Source organism: Zootermopsis nevadensis, unplaced genomic scaffold (assembly GCF_977971745.1).
Source record: "Zootermopsis nevadensis isolate Lab colony 2312 unplaced genomic scaffold, Znev_1.0 Znev_ptg000001l, whole genome shotgun sequence".
Classification (NCBI taxonomy): domain Eukaryota; kingdom Metazoa; phylum Arthropoda; class Insecta; order Blattodea; family Termopsidae; genus Zootermopsis; species Zootermopsis nevadensis.
The window spans coordinates 4028892-4047658 of record NW_028259133.1 but is presented as its reverse complement, the minus strand read 5'-3'; the positions used below and the strand labels follow the sequence as shown (position 1 = coordinate 4047658).

Sequence of the window (18767 nt, the reverse complement as noted above, 5' to 3'; positions counted from 1 at the left end):
CAGCGTTGTTTCAGTATAGCGTTAATTACCACAAGGTTTTCGTCCTATATTGCAGTATCCTATTGTGTTTGTTATATAACTTCCTGTTTTCATTCAGTCACAACTTCACACATCGTTATTTGAACATGTATAAGCAATGCGCCGTTGTAGCGCATTAGTTATAACAGAACACGTCTCAATATTGTAATAACCATAGTCAATTCGCAGTAGCATTTCACGAACATGAATCAGTAATAAGACAAACTAACACAAAGGAAACATGTAACTACGCAAACAATACACAAGGAAGTTTATACGAAGATTTTTGTAACGATTAAAAACAAGCAATTTTATACACTTTAAAATTATATTATTTTCTGGTGTCCTATAACAAAATCAAACAAAATGTATATTTGGATTAAAAATGCAGTAACAAGCCACAAAACCGCTATCAGTGAACACCGCGTTCACATAACCCCTTTTCCGGCCCACATAAACGACCAACAAAATATTACAAACCTCAACCAAGTTCATATAATCACCAATGAAATACCTCTATGCAGTAAACCCATAAATTCTATTTGAATGGTTCAAAATTTCACCACGTAATCAACACCGATTAATACTATACCGAAAATATCCATATTGTAAAATATTTTATGTAATGAATGATCCTATTTATTATTTTGCCAAAATATCCCAATTCAGTTTGATTTTAACGTTAATTTGAATTTAATTTTTATTTTATTTTTAAGTACGAGCTGGTGAATTACATAAATAAACTTGCCTGGGGATGTTGCCAGTAATAAACTATTTTAATATTATATCCATACTGCGTCCGAAGTAGCAGTTTTCAAGAGCACAGTGGAACACCCACACTGGAACACTTTCTTAAAGATTACAGTGACTAATTTTGTGTACGAAATCCTAGAACACAACGATAATTGCTACAACAGAAATATCTTACCCGGGTCGAAGGAGAGTGGGCCCTCAATCTTAGGGAAGGTCCCATTCAGGCACACCAGACTTAACTGTAGATATTATTAATTTTGTCTATACAGTAGTCCCTCGGAAGACGACACCATCGACTAACGATATTTATAGTTTAGATGCGTCATGTTTGTGTTTAAAATTCAAATATATATTTATTATTCAATTCTATACACAAACTTTTAAATTGTTGATGTTAAAATTTAAAATTAATATTAATATTCTGCGCTATTCATCGTTATCTCGATGTTACAATATTGCGCAATATTGTAACATCGAGATAACGATGAATAGCGCAGAATATTAATATTAATTTTAAATTTTAACATCAACAATTTAAAAGTTTGTGTATAGACTTGAATAATAAATATATATTTGACTAACGATATGTTTATAACATCACAGAGACCCCAGTTTCGGCCAATTTGAACGCTCCTAGGTGGACTCAGCAGGCCTCAAAAAATCAGCGACCCCTTTTATTAGTGTTTGGAGATCAGCTGTCTTGCCTTTCAGTGTTTGATGTGCGTTCGTTCTCTTTAAACGAATTTAGCCTTTAAAATACATTTCTTAAATTCGATTAACGATATATGATCTGAAGCCTTCGCTGGGTTTAAGTATAATGAATTCTTCTCGGGCTAAGCCGTGTAAGGTGGTTTAATGAAGAAAATCCTGAGGTCGAGGACGAAGATGGTTCTCGAAAAGTTGGTGTTACCTTCTTTAAATCACCGTTGAACCAATTCTTATCAATGAAAGATTTGTCTTAAAGAAAGCGACTTAAAGGTTATCTAAGTTAGCAGTTGCCTCACTCAGCTTCGCACATAGGAGCATATCAACTGAGCAACGCATCCATTAGATTTTTTTTCAGAATTTCATTAACAGAAAAGATGTTTGTTGCTGTTTACATGAATTTCTGCAGACTTTCCTGTTTCAGTTACTGATTAGTGTGTACTTGACCGAAACAATTGATGGTTTCGTTTCATTTGTGTTTCCCGTAAACTGTTTTAATATGCCAAGAGAGGAGAATTTAAACGGCGCTTGAAAGTGGAAGAAACTTGAGGGAAAACCAAAAAAGTTTAGAAACAAACAATAATAAAAAGTTTTCTACTAATAGCAAACCAGTAAATTGTAAAATATTGCAGATCTCTGAGGAATTATCAAGTGGTAATAGGAAAAATGTATTTGACCTTGAACTGTTAATCAATCGATAAATAAGTCTACCTGTAATCACGCGACTCAATTTACCAGACAGGCTTGCAGAGATAAGGTTTTAGTAAGCAGTGTGATTTTGTGATTGGGTTAGCTGTATCTATTCAACTGACAAAGTTTAGATTGGAGTTGATTTAAATCCTAAAGAGAAAGGTTTCGTTTTAAAACGGGCCCTGCAGACCTGTTATGGATAACCTCGTGACTTGGATCAAGGTTTGAACTCCGTCTATTACGAACAAACATCGAACCGAGGCATTAAGTCTGAACAATCACTGCTCTTCATCCAAAATAAACAAATGCTACCGCGAGCCATGATGGTTAGTTAGTACTTCCCTTATAAAAACAATCCATGATATAGAAACTCGATTTCTTTCTGACTTAAACATTTAAGGGAAAAGTACTGCTCGGAATAAAATTTCATCATTTTATATTCAAACTTGCTTCGTTCTTTAGCTATGACATTTGAATTTAAATTTGGTTGGTGCTTTAGAATCACAAATAAGACAAGAAGCTAAGTATTGGAGAAAAAATTCCTGAGAGAGTGGCAAATGTCACTTTAACACACGAAATTTCAAACAGACTATTGCATTCACGGACAATTATGAATATTCAGAGTTATAAAACAAAAAAAGAATCTCTTGGCCGTCACAAAGTTACTGAATAAGTATGGTCTCATTCTACAGTAACAATTAGTTAAAACTGCCCTATTTATCAAAACGAGATGAAACTACGTGCTAACATACCCGAAGCAGTAAATTCATTGATCTTTTATTGAATTACTATTTTCACCACATAAGATTTTTCAAAAACAGATCGTAAAGGTACAATTTGGCTGCACGCGACAGAGACAAGCGACCGAGGCAGGCGACAGAGACGGGAGACGGACACATCGCAGCTTGTCGCCACACACTTTTGAGGTGACGATCGAGACATGCGGCAAAGTGTTTGTTTTCTTTGTTTTGTTGAGACATACGTGCACATATTCTGTGAAAAATGAGTACAAAAATGCTTCTAAAAAGGTTAATCGAAGACGATGATGTGTTGCTGTGTTATTTGTTGCGAAAGAAACAAAGAAAACCTACGAGTTCAATATTCAAAACCAGACGCGAAGAAGGATCTTTCTGTCTGTTAATAAAGAATCATTTATCATTAGAAGAAGATAATTTCAGGAGTTATTTCAGATTGAATCATAAGCAGTTTGGTTACGTACTGACGTGCTGCCTGAGCCCGTCGCGAGATACTACTGGTCCGAGAGCGGTCTCCTGTGCTTTGTCTCTGTCGCCTGTCTTTGTCTCGCGCTCGTAATTGTACTTCATACGATTGTACAGAGAGCAGACAGGAAGCGACCAGTCTCGGTCTCGTAACTCTGTCGCCTGCCTCGGTCGCTTGTCTCTGTCGCGTGCAGCCAAATTGTACCTTAAGAGTCTACGATTATGGCAGAACGAGTAATTACACAGCAAAACGGGAAGAAATCGTTTCTTGTTCTTGCGGAGATTACGAAAAAGCAGAAGAAATAATAATTCACGTGGCATAAAAGTTAAACGACAAAGGACCGAGTTTCTCAACGTTTAAAAGTTTAAGTACACTGCTACATAAAGCGCTTTGATTATAGACTCTGAAATAACATTGTCTAAGAACTAAATAAACGACAATTTATAACCATCTCAGATCTGGGTTTCTCACAATGATGAAGATGTTGAGAATGGTCCACTGGGTTGTGACGCCATATTGTGTAGTAGGTGGCCACCAACCTTTCGAAGGAACATATCATCTCCATCTTCAGTGACTTAATAGAAACGAAGTGGTGTAAACTTGCCAGGCTGGCTGTCTAAGTACCTGTTACAAAAGGCTATTCTCAAATATGGAATTTATTTCGTTCCCATTGTATTCTAGCGGGAATTAAGATTTTCCACAAAACATTTAAATTGTGATATGTCACAATTTTTTTAAAAGAAGATAGTAAAGTGTCATAGAATCACATGATTAATATTTATTATTTAGGCATACATCGCCTGACGATGGAAGTAATAAACGCCTCTGAAACATCTTCAAACATCTACTACACCACATGACGCAATAACCCAGAAGGTAGCCATCTTTAACAGAGCATGTATAAAAAAAATACCTAATCGCAGAATATTAGAGTGGAATTGTCAAATGGGACGTGTGGTTGTTACTTTGGTGAATTTTGGTCTAAAAATTAAGTCGTGTGGAAATTCAATATTATTAAAGCCCCCCCAAAACTTCACCAAAATGGTGAGGTATTTCAGTATTAATAGTAATGTCGATGTTGTATTATATCCCCTCAGTGTTAGTGGTCTGGTCGCACACTACTAGCTAGACCGGAGCATTTATCAGTGATTCTTAACTGCTTACACTATAACATTTGCTTAAGTATTATGACAATATATTCTCACACACTTCTACTAACACAATATCAATGAGAAAGTATTTCAATAAAATTTAAATGCGTGTGAAGAGTGAGGGAGTAAAAAATTATAATTTATAAAATATTAAAGAAGTCAGACGTAGACATAAAATATTCTGAACAGAAATATCTCCCTCCAGTAAATTTGCTCTCTTGGGTCTTAAGAAGTTCCCAGTTTCTACAGTTACAGTTGCATTTCGGAATATTCCATGAGCAATAATTTCCCAGCTCGAAGTGAAATAGGACGTTAGAACCACGAAGACCAAACCTTCACTTCTTCAGACAACTTTTATTAAATATTCTACATTAAAACTTTCCAAAAGTTTAATCTTGCAAAACATTCGGGGAATAAAGCGGTGTATTTGTGACCCATGAGATATTATTTAATTCAATCCCTAAAACGTCTCCGGGAAATATATAAATGACAATGTTTCCTCAGTCTTGTTCCCAGGTGAGATATATATATATATATATATATATATATATATATATATATATATAATAAATTTAAAAAAAATTGCGTTATTCCCGAATTTCACTCCAAAACAAGGTAAAGCCACCACAGGAAAATTAAAAAAAAGGCAAATGCAATATTGTCTCCTTGTGGTCATCCTACTATTATGTTAAGAGATGTACAGTGCATGGACTACTCTGAGACCTGGCTCTACTGTGCATGCAAATAATCTCACCTCATCAGCGTCTGCTGATCAAGGAGGGTCATTGCTGTAAGTACTAACAATATTGAACTGTACCACTTGGGATCTCTAACCTGAACACTGGCTCGATTTGGCCTCAAAGACTTTCTAACGCGACCAAAACAGAATTATAGTTGTGGAAGATTGTGAGTAGCCTTATATTCAGAGAAATGTAACAGTACTAAAAGGTTTCTAGGAAAATAATTCAGCAAAGCAGACGTGTGTCAGAGGCTCTGAAGGTAATCACACTCAATGACAATATGTCCTATTTGCGGAATCATTTCAGGTTATTCACGTCTCAGACTTCGTATGCGTAAAAAGAAGAAATGTATTTTATTAAAATGATCATCAACTATTACGTATTAGGCCTTATGGCCTACTCTAGATGGGAATTACTCCTCAAATCTTAGTCGTATTTTATAATTGAAAGGCCTCCGATGGGTGATCGGCTCACACAGGACAGCACGAGGACAAATATTCGTGCCTTGGGCGGGATTCAAACCCGCAATCCTAGTATGATAGCACCAAAGACCCGGGCTCTAAAACCCGCGGTCACTGTGACCGACAGAAAGAAAAGTTAAAACTGAAAATTGGAAATAATAAGGTTTTAAAGAAAGGTGGAGTGGGATTCCTGATAAGTGTAATGTGACACAAGAGAATATACAAGAAAATTACTTTGAAATTACCGTGTGCATGTGAAGGATTAGAGGTTTTCACGGTGGTGAGTCTGAAGATGGATGTCTTCTTGGTTGTTGTGCCGTGTAGTCTGGTACAAGTTTATAGGCGTTTCATCGCCCTGATGATGGAGGCAGCAAGGACCTCCGAAACGTGGGTAAACTTCTACCACACTACACGGCCATCTTCCTGTCAAGAAAATACCGTTCACTGTTATGCATGCGTCAGAAATCTAAACCGCTAATCAAGAGCCGAATGATTAAATGGCTGACGCATTGGTAGTGAGACATTTCAAAATCGTCACGTTTATCGAAAGAAACGTCAGATACAGACCATTTCACTAATGGATATTATTTCCACTAAATATAAAATTAAAATTACATTGAGAACGACGTTGACAGAATCTAGGAAAGCTGTTACATTCACAGGGAAGAAAATTATTTTTAAATGCAGTATGTTTGAATGTGGAATTCGGAAATTCCTACAGAAATGTTTGAGATATTTTAAGTATTTATATTTTAATCCTTTATGCAAATAATATTCAGAAGTGAGGTTCTTTAGTTCAGGAAACCACGCAGTCAAGTCCGTTACAAAGACCAGCTGGTTAAATTTGACTGAAAAATCATTGTTTGTATGAAAAACAAAGCACTCTAAACGAAATTCGTATTCAAGCATGCAGTACGCAGACTTTATTATTATTTATTTAGTGTTCTGCCTGACGACAGGTCCATATGAACAGGATCCTTCCATCCTTTTCTCGGACTGGGACCTGTTCATATACGTTCTTGGCAGATGATCCAGAAGTGGTTTGCCATTGCCTTCTTCTGTGTGTGAATGGAGTAATTGTTGGGATGCCACGGAGGAAAACTCCGTGTTGCCTAGACCACGGCCTTGCCCAACACAAGTTATAAATTCGAACCCGAGACCCCAGGATTACAAGGCCAGCGTTCTAACCGCTAGACCACCTCATCTTATTATTATTTAGTGTTCTGTCTGACGACAGGTCCATATGAACAGGATCCCTCCATCCTTTTCTCGGACTGGGACCTGTTCATATACGTTCTTGGCAGATGATCCAGAAGTGGTTTGCCATTGCCTTCTTCTGTGTGTGAATGGAGTAATTTTTGGGATGCCACGGAGAAACCGGGGAAGCCCCCGGAGGAAAACTCCGTGTTGCCTAGACCACGGCCTTGCCCAACACAAGTTATAAATTCGGGCACCGCCGGGAATCGAAGCCGAGACCCCAGGATTACAAGGCCAGACAGTGGACACAAAATAACTCGAAGCTTGAAATACGTGACAGTATAAGGCGAAGAGAAGATGAGAAGGGAAAGAGGGAATGGAGAATGTACAGTTTTACTAAAAACATTTGTTTCCTTTTAATTTCGACACAGTCAGTGGCAATTTCAAATACTTACTTCCACACTACAATGTATTTTGAGAACCCAAGGGCCTATATAAGACACTACCAATGCAGAGACACGCCTCAAATCGCACTCTCTAACTGTTTCAGCCTAAACGTAATAATTTAACGTCTGTCAGTACAAGGAAGGAGCGAGTTACCTCTCCATATGTGTATTTGTAACAGCCGTCCAGGCTCGGAGATATTTTGCGTCGACTTCAGTGACCACTGCCGTATAACCTTTTCAACTCTTGCCTATATAAATAAATCGATACCTTTTTAGATGACAGTGGTGGTTTACACGAGGCACCAGCTGCTGTTAAGACAATGAGCTGCAGCAGGCTACAACTAGCTGTCTAAAGTAATCCACACAATTTTCTGATGAAACCTTTCGAAACATGGTCATTTGGAAGACCAAAAAAAAAGAGATAAGTTTAAAATAAAAATTGAATTTCTGGAGAATACGTTACGATGGATAGATAAATGGGACTCGCTGAAGATGTTGAACCTTCAGATTCTTCTACATATAGTATTAGTTAATGAAGCATTTTATGCAGAATAGCTAGTAATTTATTTGTAAATTTCGCGTAGGCTGCTGAAATTTGGAGCATACATCAAATTGCTATTTTCGAATTTCTGTAACAACTGTTCTGGTAAAGATTTACGAGGCGCGTCCTCAAAGTAAGTTTCCCACTCGTCCCACAGCTAGCAAACCTTATATTGCGCGAAGCGACTGTGCGTACGTGATAGAGCAATGACGTAGCATGGCTCATGCACTAACGGCACTTCCCGCGTTCTCACAGTAGCATCGTTGCAGCTGTTGAAGATGGAGGTTCTTATTCCAGCTCCCGCCGACTGTGAAGTGCGGTCAGTGATAACGCTAGGCCGCACACGGCTCGACGGACAGCAAGTCTCCTGCAGGAGTTCAGCTGGGAGGTATTTAATCATTCACCCTACAGCCCGGACCTCGCTCCCAGTGATTTCCATCTTTTCCTACACCTCAAGAAATTCCTGTCCGGTCAGCGTCAGCGTTTTGAGAATGACAGAGAGGCGGGGATGGTTGTCACACAGTGGTTCCAATCCCAGGCGGCAGACTTCTACGACACAGGTATTCAAAAGTTGGTCCCACGGTATGACAAATGTCTCAATTCCGGTGGCGAATATGATGAAAAATAGCTGGACACTTGCTGTATCTGTTGCAATAAATATTTCCAAGAAAATGTGTTTTGTTTCTGTAAACGGCCCCAGGGAAACTTACTTTGAGGACGAGCCTCGTAATACAGACATTTGAGACCGACTTAAACAGTCCCTAAACTGTTGCCCACTCGAAGGGTTTTTATTCTGTGACCTTCGATTACCCTCTGTTCTGCAAGCACTGGGGTCAGTTACCATAAGACAGAATGATCACAGGTTGATTACATGTACCTGTGGGAAGTTACAAGTTTTTACGTTACGAGTTTCGATAAAATTAATAAAAACTTGGGACTCTACATTCCTGGGCGGCGTTTTCTAATACTTTTTTAAATTTTATTTACTATGGTAGCCGTCGCACCAAGCCCACAGAAGAACTTCATCCGCCTTATAACGAGGCCCTAAGTCACCAATACAGCGTTGGTAGCATTGCTACGCTTCAAGTTGCGAGCTGTCTTCATCCGCCTGGGTCCCACTGTTGATGATGCAGCGTTATACGAGACTGATCCCACATCTTTGAGCTAATGACATAATTTTTCTGGCAGTATTTATGAAGTGTGCACCGTAAGATTAAATTGGAAAAATAGGCATCAGAAAGGAAGCCTCTAAGTCAAGCATCTGAGCACTGAACACGGGCCAGCCAAATTAAGTTTAGAGAGAAGACTTCTAGAACATAAAATGTTCTGTGGCTTTATGTGGACAAATTTTACGAGCTCCGTGATTATTGTTCTGTTAGCCGTAGTACTCGGTTGTTGCGGCAATTTTAGTATTAACGGAAACTGCGTATGTAATGTATACATTACACCACAGCAATATGGCAAGGCATTTGGTTGAACATGACCGCGATGTAAACCTCGGATATGCGAGGCTGAATGACAAGCCGACCGTGGGTAGAAACCGACGAAGCTATTCGAAATCGCATTGATATAAATCAATCAATCACTGGAATTCAGTTCTGGGCGTAACGCTGACAACTCACCCCCATCTAGTGCCGAGGTTAAGAATGAGTAGGAGCTTTATCACTCTCCCCCCCAGGCGCCTACATGGCGTGTAGCGGGATAGTTTTATCTTTCTTCCTAAAATTGTATCCATCAGCCGTGTCAATTGATTCTGATGCCAACACAGCCCTGATAATGGGGGCAGAGATTGTTCCCGAAACGTTTGTCGCTTCGTGTAACCAACTGACGCGGATTAATTCCCAAGATCTTATTAAGTTTATTCTTATGACTGGAAACCTAACATAACCTAACCTAATCCAACCCAACCTAACCTAACCCAACCTAACCTAATCCAACCTAACCTAACCTTTCCTAACCTAACCCAACCTAACCCAACCTAACCTAATCCAACCTAACCTAACCTAACCCAACCTAACCCAACCCAACCTAACCCAACCTAACCCAACCTAACCTAACCCAACCTAACCCAACCCAACCTAACCTAACCTTTCCTAACCCCATTTACAACATACTCATTTTATTATTTCATTTAAAACTCGCTTCATAATAGCATCCGCCCATATTCACTAAATTAACAGCGTTACTAGAAATTTTTCATTCTCTTCTACAATGTCACCTCGCCGAACTAAGTAACTTTTACAATGTGTATAAATCGCTTTAGACTTCAACGACGGTAACCTCTTTCTCACCGATCGTGCTGCACTCTGTACACTTCACTTAACCTCATACTTTCCTGTCACCATCTTTACCACTTGGTCAAACCATTTATCACAATTTCACCAAAAATCTATCAAGTCCTCTGCAAGAATATTACATGAACAAGTAATGACTTGATATATGACCCACCCCTCATCTCCGATCAACAAAAGACTTCCTCAAATCCTTACCTCGTACACGATTTGATATAATCAATGTTTTCTTCAGATTCGTCACATTTTGATATCTTCGATGAACCCATAACCTCCTAACGTCGTTGTACCATGTGTTCCTCGACTGTGTTTCGACTTACCCCCGGCTAATTCGCGTCCCTTATGAACCAGATCCTTAATTTATACCACGGATGAGTCTGAAATTCCACTGTCGAATCAACTGGCGGTGACATCTGCCTCTCAGCAATGACGACATGATCTAAGAGAAAATCGTGCGATTCTCACCCGTCAATAACAAACAATATTGCCGTTTCACGTGAGTGACTACAGACGATAATTGTTGATCTTTAACAACGAAAGATGTGAGAGCGATGGATTCCGGAATGTTCGCCGAAGAATTGAAACAGAATCGGGCAGAGTCACTAAGGTTTGTCAGAACCAAGGAAGTTCAAGACCGTGCTTTCTACATGCAAAGCCAAGCTCACTGATTTCTGGGGCAACAACCCAGAAGACATTCATCTTCTTCTTCCTAATGTAACATTGTCATAATATTTACCAATGCATCCCGGAGATAAATCAGGTTCCGTTTCATATTAATATCAATATGCAAATAATCCTGTCTGAATTATAGTAGGCAATGTGGTACACAGAAAATCAATGTATCGTATCACTCAAAACGTTTAACTACGTATCGGTACGAACTTCAGTGTTCTGTGCCATACCCCACAAATTTACATAAGAACATTTTCAACTGCATTAATATAAAAACTGTTATCTTTTTTAAAGCAAGCGCTTTTAGAATTTGAATAATGTTCTCGACATTCGTAAACTTTATAATATTTTAAACCTATTACACATATTCTGAACTTCAATTAACATTACAAAAGTTAATTAAAGATCCTATTATCCAAAATGTGACCTAAACATAACATTTTTATTAATAAATAGCATATATATATTAAATATTAGAATTAAAATACATGATTCAGTATTTGTAATCTTCCGTAAATATGCCTACATCAATTCTATTAATTCTGCTACAAGAAAAGACATGACGGTTAATTTTATTTCCATTAGACTAAAACTAACTTAAAATAAAAAGTATAATATACAATATTAATACATTATAAAAACACAACCGTTTCTTGTAACATGGATAACAGATGTTGTAGTTCACATAAATTTTACATGCTAATAACTCGTGTATTTAATTAATCCATAATACAAACTTTTCACACGCGTATTTCAGTGTATTAAAGTTACTGGAGAAAAATTTATCGATGTATTCATTCATATTGGTACCATGTCAAAAACACGGGCATTATTTCAAAATAATAAACAATAATGAAGATATTATATCGACTTAATTCTACATTTATAAGCAGACTACATTACGTACGTCTACAGTTATGGTTCTATTACATAATTATACCAGTGTTTATTGCAATCGCACTGTTACATTTTTACATAATAGGGGTATAATAATGAGTGAAATGCGGTTATATGAAGAACATAAAAAATGCTACGACGTAAACTTGCGAAATTCTGCGTTTGTAGACACAGAATAACGTCGTAGACAGAATAGAACATGCAATTCTACATTTCTCACAGATTATAAAACATAAATCTAAAATTTGTTCTTGAGTGACTTACATTTTCTGTTCCTTCCATAGCAGAGAAATCAGCTCGCAAATTGCTGTCAGCGTCGATGAAGAAATTTCAAAATACTTACAAATTTGCGTCAAAGTTATCGAACTTCGGTACGCAATGCAGATTTTTTTAATAAATAACAAAATTTTACGCGTCTGAATTCGGAAACTTTAATTAAATTGTGAATAACTCAGAGCGGCCGACTTTCGTGGTTACTTTGAGACACGAGTTTTGACGTCGAGTAAGGGACTACTTGACGTACGGCAAGCCAGTGATGCTGTGGTACAGAGAGAGAGATGCACAAGGGGCCTGTGAACTCAAAGACAGTTCACGCAAGCGTGCGCACTGTGGCGGGCGTAAGAAGAGGGCGTCGAGCTGAGATACTTAAGTATATATTAAATATTGTCCGTCTAATCACAATAAAATTCTTATTAAACATTAAAATATTACAATAATTAACATTTTAAAATATCAAATGATGTTCTTTATCGAAATATTCGATTTACATTAAATATACATATTTTAAAATGTTAATTATTGTAATATTTTAATATTTAATAAGAATTTTATGTGATTAGACGGACAAGATTTAATATATACTTATTATATCACAATCAGACGCAACATGTCTAAAGAAGAATATAATTTCATGAGGAAATTGCTGTTTTAAATAAACATCAGGCAGATCAATAATTTCTGTTCATTTATTTTCTTAGACTATTTTTAAATATGTCTCTGAATTTTAGTAAAAGGAAATACTCCATTTACAAATGCGAATTATTCTTTAAGTCAACATAAAACATTTGCCTGTAACATCACCTACGGAACTTTTAATTATATATACATTTAATGCAAGTTTATATCAGTGACATTCGCATCTTATGGCTAACAGTATTACTGACAAAGTTTTTTTTTGTGTGTTCTGTCTGACGACAGGTCCATATGAACAGGATCCTTCGATCCTTTTCTCGGACTAGGACCTGTTCATATACGTTCTTGGCAGATGATCCAGAAGTGGTTTGCCATTGCCTTCTTCTGTGTGAGTGTGAATGGAGTAATTGTTGGGATGCCACGGAGAAACCGGGGAAGCCCCCGGAGGAAAACCCCGTGTTCCCTAGACCACGGCCTTGCCCAACACAAGTTATAAATTCGGGCACCCCGGGAATCGAATCCGGGACCCCAGGAATACAAAGGCCAGCGTTCTAACCGCTAATAAAATGATATGGCTGCATACCACTTTCTGATATTTTTGATAAAGTTTGTACATATCAAAAGTTAAGTTATAAAATATTATATGTAGTTAAAACGTGAAAATAAAACGTATATGGTTTTAAAGAATTTCATAAACAAACTTTAATACGTGTTTGGTTTTGCAGATATAACGGTCTTTTATTTAGCAACATCTAAATGAACCAAAGCTATTGGTATATTAAAAATGGGGCGCATGGCTTAGAAACACAGATTCTGATGAACAAGATATTTTACACTTAAAATTATTTGTTGTCAGGACTTTTTCCATCGTCTGTTTTTAAGTATTATAATCCACTGACAGAACGCGTATTTGGGTGGACAAGTTGAAATAATTGCACGATTTATATTGTCCAGTGACAGAGACTAGCTCTTTCTAAGGGACCCAACAGAGTAGGTACCTCTCACCTGAAGACGGAGGCAGAACCAGCCTCCGAAACGTCGTGAATTTTAAAAACAGACGATGGAAAAAGTCCTGACAACAAATAATTTTAAGTGTAAGTCAAAACCCTTTAGAATTGAATATTGTTTTAACCATAATGTTATAGTAACTTTGACGTAGATTTGTATTTTAAACCACATATAAAACATCAACACTGATGATGATACTGTAACACAGGATCGAAACGCGTCTCTTTGTGTATCTAATAAACTGTGTTAAACGTAGCTGGCTGCTGTAATTAATATGTGGTAGTTTTCGTATATACGAAAATATATAAATCTGTCATTCTGTAGAATATTTCGGGCGGTCATTGGGAGCTGGCCACCCTTATTCAACCTTAAGGGTGTACATAATTGCAAAGAAGTAATTACTCTAATTACTCTATGAATTATCGGGTTTCTCAACATGTAATAATGGAAAAATTGCAGAAATTGGGCACAATAAATCCCCTACTTAAATATTTTCCTTCGATGTTCGTACATTCTGACATTTTTTCTTCTACAAATATTGTTATCAAATTGTCTGGGCAAAGTCATCTGTGTTCATAAAATAAAACAATTTCTAAGTCACCTACAAAATGAACGTGACATGGGGTTTTCACTTCCGTCGGAGTGGTCAGACGACGTGACGTAACACAAAGAAACAAACAGGGCAGAATCCCACACAGTACATTATGTAGAGGAAAAGTAGAGAATAAATGTCTACGAAGCTATTGACACATTGATCAGTCGTGTCATCTCGTTTCTCGAGCACTGTAAAATAAAAATAGAATGTTGAGAAATTTGACACGTGCAACAACATGGCTGCCACTCTTGAACAAACTTATAAACCAAGTAATTTAGTGACCACCGTCCCAGTTACAACCTTTTCGGTGGAACGATGTTTCTCAGCTGTCATTAATCGACGTCAGGAAAGACTGAATAACTTCTTTAATCATTATTATTGTCATTTAAACACCTGAGCACAATGGTGAGATATTTAGTGGAATTTGGTTTTTTCGCATTTATTAATGACGTCACTCCTAGACCAGGATTCATCAGTGAATTACAATTACCATTAATAACAGTCTTAGCTACAGAATCAAACACACAAATACCGAAAATTTATAATAATCAAATCCCTTTTAATTTTGTACAAAAGTCACTAAAATGTTGATCATGGCGTAACGTCAATGCAGCAAAGAATATTTTGCAAAATAAATCGGACAGGACTAAATTTAGTTATAATATTACAAGATTACAGAATGACAGAGGGCAAAGAATGTGACGTAAGAATCAACTATTAATACTTTATTGGTCCTGGAGGTATTCGAGGACAACGATGATGATTATGATACCACTTTAGCTGTTCATTGGAACAAAAAAAAATAGCGAGGAATGATTTACAAGTTTGTATTACGTGCTTGTTGAAAGTCCTGCAGTTTATAGCCTATTATACACAAAGCTCCGCCCCTTATCCTGCTGTTTTTACGTAGTCTTCTGACTGTTCGTCGCAGTACGAGTACAGAACGGTAGATGTCACAGCCACAGCGATCGCCTTCAAACGTCAGGTGACGTGAATCCCATATCACATTTAATAATCTGATAAATGACCACAGGCTGCTCGTTTTTTTTAATTAAGTCAGGTGTTATTTATTTCTGTCCATTGTTATCTTTGTGTCAGTCGTTGACGATGCTGAGGGAATAAACTCGATATGCAATACCACTGTTTTCTACTTTATTTTTAAAAAAACAGTACTTTTTATAACTGGCTTCTGTTCATGACTTTAGTTACTTAACTTATCCCTACACTACGCAGCAAATATCTTGCAGTATATAATTTCAAAATAATACTAAAGAATTTCTGTATCCACCGAACTAATCTATAATCGAACGGGTTAAATGAATAGATCCTTGTTTGATTACCTGACACCCACGCGGAACCTTAGTTCATTAAGCAAGCCTGCCAACGGCCCCTGTCCTGAATTAGATGAATCCAATCCACGCCCTATTTGAAAGATCCGTTTTTATATCATCCTAAGCGTCAGGCTTTCCGATCAAAATTTTTGTAAAAATTTCTCATCTCTGACATGCGTGCTACATGCCCTGCCCGTATAATCCTCGTTAAAATATTTGTATAAAACACATTACGAAACTCCTCATTATGCAGTTTACATTTGTACCGAAAAGAAGTATTGTATTTGTGTTATGACATGTCCCTTGGCGTGGGCCTATTAAAGCATCTACGAAATGTAAATAAATTCTGTTCTATTTTACTTTAATAATCCAAGCAAAAACGTTCGAACCACTCTTTCAAACCGATTAAAACAAACAATTGGTGTAATTATTAAAGAACAAGCCTAATAAGTCTCGAGAAATGGGACTGAACAGTTTTAACAAAAAAAATAATAACTCATTTAACAAATATAAAACACATTTAAAACTTACAGTTTTACATTTTTTTAAAAGCGTGCACTTACTTGTGTCCATTTCTGTGGCAACTTCCTGTCTGCGATGGCCTTCAAACATCCTCGTTGCTTCCCCAGCTCCTGTTGGTAAACATGGGCTTCCTTTAATGGTTAATTTACTTGTATTTCTTCATAAACAGGTATAACTAACTACCCGTGTAATCAATTCACGTACTCTTGTCCACTGTAATCTAAAATCAACTAGGCCTATATAACGCAGATCTGCTAAGCGAAGTTTAAATCTCAAATATAAATTCAATGACACTTTCATAGCGTAGCATAGAGGAGAATGGGTAAATGGCGGTCACTTAAGATAAAGCTACATAAAACGAAAAGTATACGCAAAGTTTAAACTTTATATAAACTGGCATTTAGTCCCATCGGCTTGCGCGCTACATAGGACCAGTTTCGTTTCGCAGCTGCCCTGAGTATGAGAGCAGAGATGGCTCTCGAAACGTTGGCGGAAGAAATGGTTCATTCACCACCATTCAACCACCTGACGAAGCTTGTTGTCCGAGAGTCTTTCATTCACTATTTATTTATTTATTCATAACCTTCTACGCAGTTATAATATCCAGCTCTCATATATTGTATACACCCACAAGAAAAACGCATACAATTCAAAGAAAGTTCACTCACCTCAGATATTTCAATGTAAAGTCTTAGATCACTGGAGCACAAAACAAACACATGCAACTAAGTCGGTAACTGCACCAGAAGCAAATTGCGCAATTCGCTGTTGCACTTCACTGAATGAAGCACTAGATGTCAGCACCAGCTTGAAGCATCTATGTGGTAGCGTTTGTCAGGAAAGTGCCTGACCGGCTTTGCCCACTGACCGCCACTCCCCCTTCCAACCCTACATTACAAAATAGAACTATTTAAATTTATCCGCAACGGAAGGCAATTCATTTTCATGAAAATTGTCTGTGAGCGTGCGAAGTCAACATCAGCTGTTTCTATTCTTCAACGGTAGAGTTGCCAAAGAGCAATGTGCCATGGTTCACGTACATGACATTTTCTCATTTTTCAAAGCGAATTTTAGCAGTTAAAAAGACTCGTTAATCGATCAACATTATAACAATTTCTTGAAACAAATACATACGAATAATAACAATAAGATACGTCACATTCCATTGCAGATAAAAGGAACAAATATAAAAAGAATATCAAATAATACGTCAAAGGACGGACATACAATGTCGAAGAGATTTAAAACGTTGCTCCCCACTTACGTGGCAGAAAGTTAACCAGAGGTACTCTTACCATCTTAAATCTACCCACAGAACTGTTTGAAATAAATTTCGAACATTCGCTTTCCACGAAATAGCCATTATCCGTGAATTAAACAGACGGTTTAGAGTCGCTGACTTCAGCACCTTGAACCATCACTTCAATGGACTAAAAATCCGAACTGAAACTCAACTGACTACAGGAAGCAATACTTGAACTATTCCGAGGTCAGTGAAAGTAATACATCTACTAGGACTAAAGCTCCATCGCCGAGAGAACGGATGGCATTAGCCCGGTGTTGCGGTCTCATCAACTTGGCCAGGTTCCAAGTTAGTCAAATGACGACCGTTCGTTACCGTTTCATATTCCTCATTCATTTTCTGATGTTGGTCATCCACGTTCCTTCTCCGCGAAAAAAAATCATAGGCTAAATCTAACACATTCCGAGATTTGTAAGGCTGGGACGGAAATCTGTTAATGTAGATGTATTACTCAACCTTGTGGACAGGTGAATCACTATCTTTCGTCACAGAAGAGAGGCAGAATTACTACCGGATAAATGTGTACAACAAAATCAGCCATATTGCATTGCGATGTTTGGCAGCAAGGTTATTGACCTCCTGGAGTGCTGCACGAGCTGTGAGAAGAACATAGCTCCCGATTATCTTGGCTGGTGAAAGGGAGAAGACGCACGAATAATCGAAAAAAAACAGATAATCAAAAATACCGAGAGCCTAGTTCACACGTGTCTGCTTTTCAAAAAAATACTTGTACATGGATAATCATGCTGTTAATTTATGGTGTACCATCCAGCAAACACAAACAGGACAATTAGGTCCGAGTAACCATTACTTTACATTGTAATCAGGATATACCCAGTTCACTTCTAAATGTCGACATTGCATATGAGATTCATACGACAGTTTATCATAACAAATTTGGTTAAGTATGTCAACATTTTCTGGAAAGAACATAATGATGACTACTTTTCAATTGCTTTAGTATATAAAAAGAAGGTAAGTACATTTACAAATGGAGGAAATGTCAATATTCTGGGAGGTCATAGTATCGGTCATTCTAAGCAAAAAAGTCTATATGTACGTGTCCTAATAAGTGTTATATATACATACAGTAACAAAATTCTGAATGATTTTTAGTAATTCTATGTCAAAGTAAATGCATGGTGTACTCTTAAATAAATATCTAAGTTTGAACACGTAACCCCTGGTATCATAAAAGTAATCGCCTACAAATTAATAAAAAATGTTAATTACATTCAAACAATTATTTTAAACAAAATATTTGTATATATTACAAAAAAATAGCAACATTGAACAATCCTATCCTGAGTTCT

The 18767-nt window shown here is 37.2% G+C and overlaps 1 protein-coding gene across 2 annotated transcripts in view; it reads right to left on the bottom strand.

Moving 5' to 3' along the window:
* Positions 1–18767, bottom strand: part of LOC110840615 (uncharacterized) — a 154157-nt gene that overhangs the window by 122711 nt on the left and 12679 nt on the right. For both annotated transcript variants that reach the window (XM_087350397.1, XM_087350428.1), the window contains exon 5: positions 16193–16261. In XM_087350397.1, the coding sequence (XP_087206523.1) occupies positions 16193–16261 (69 nt within the window). The remainder of the gene's footprint in view (positions 1–16192; positions 16262–18767) is intronic.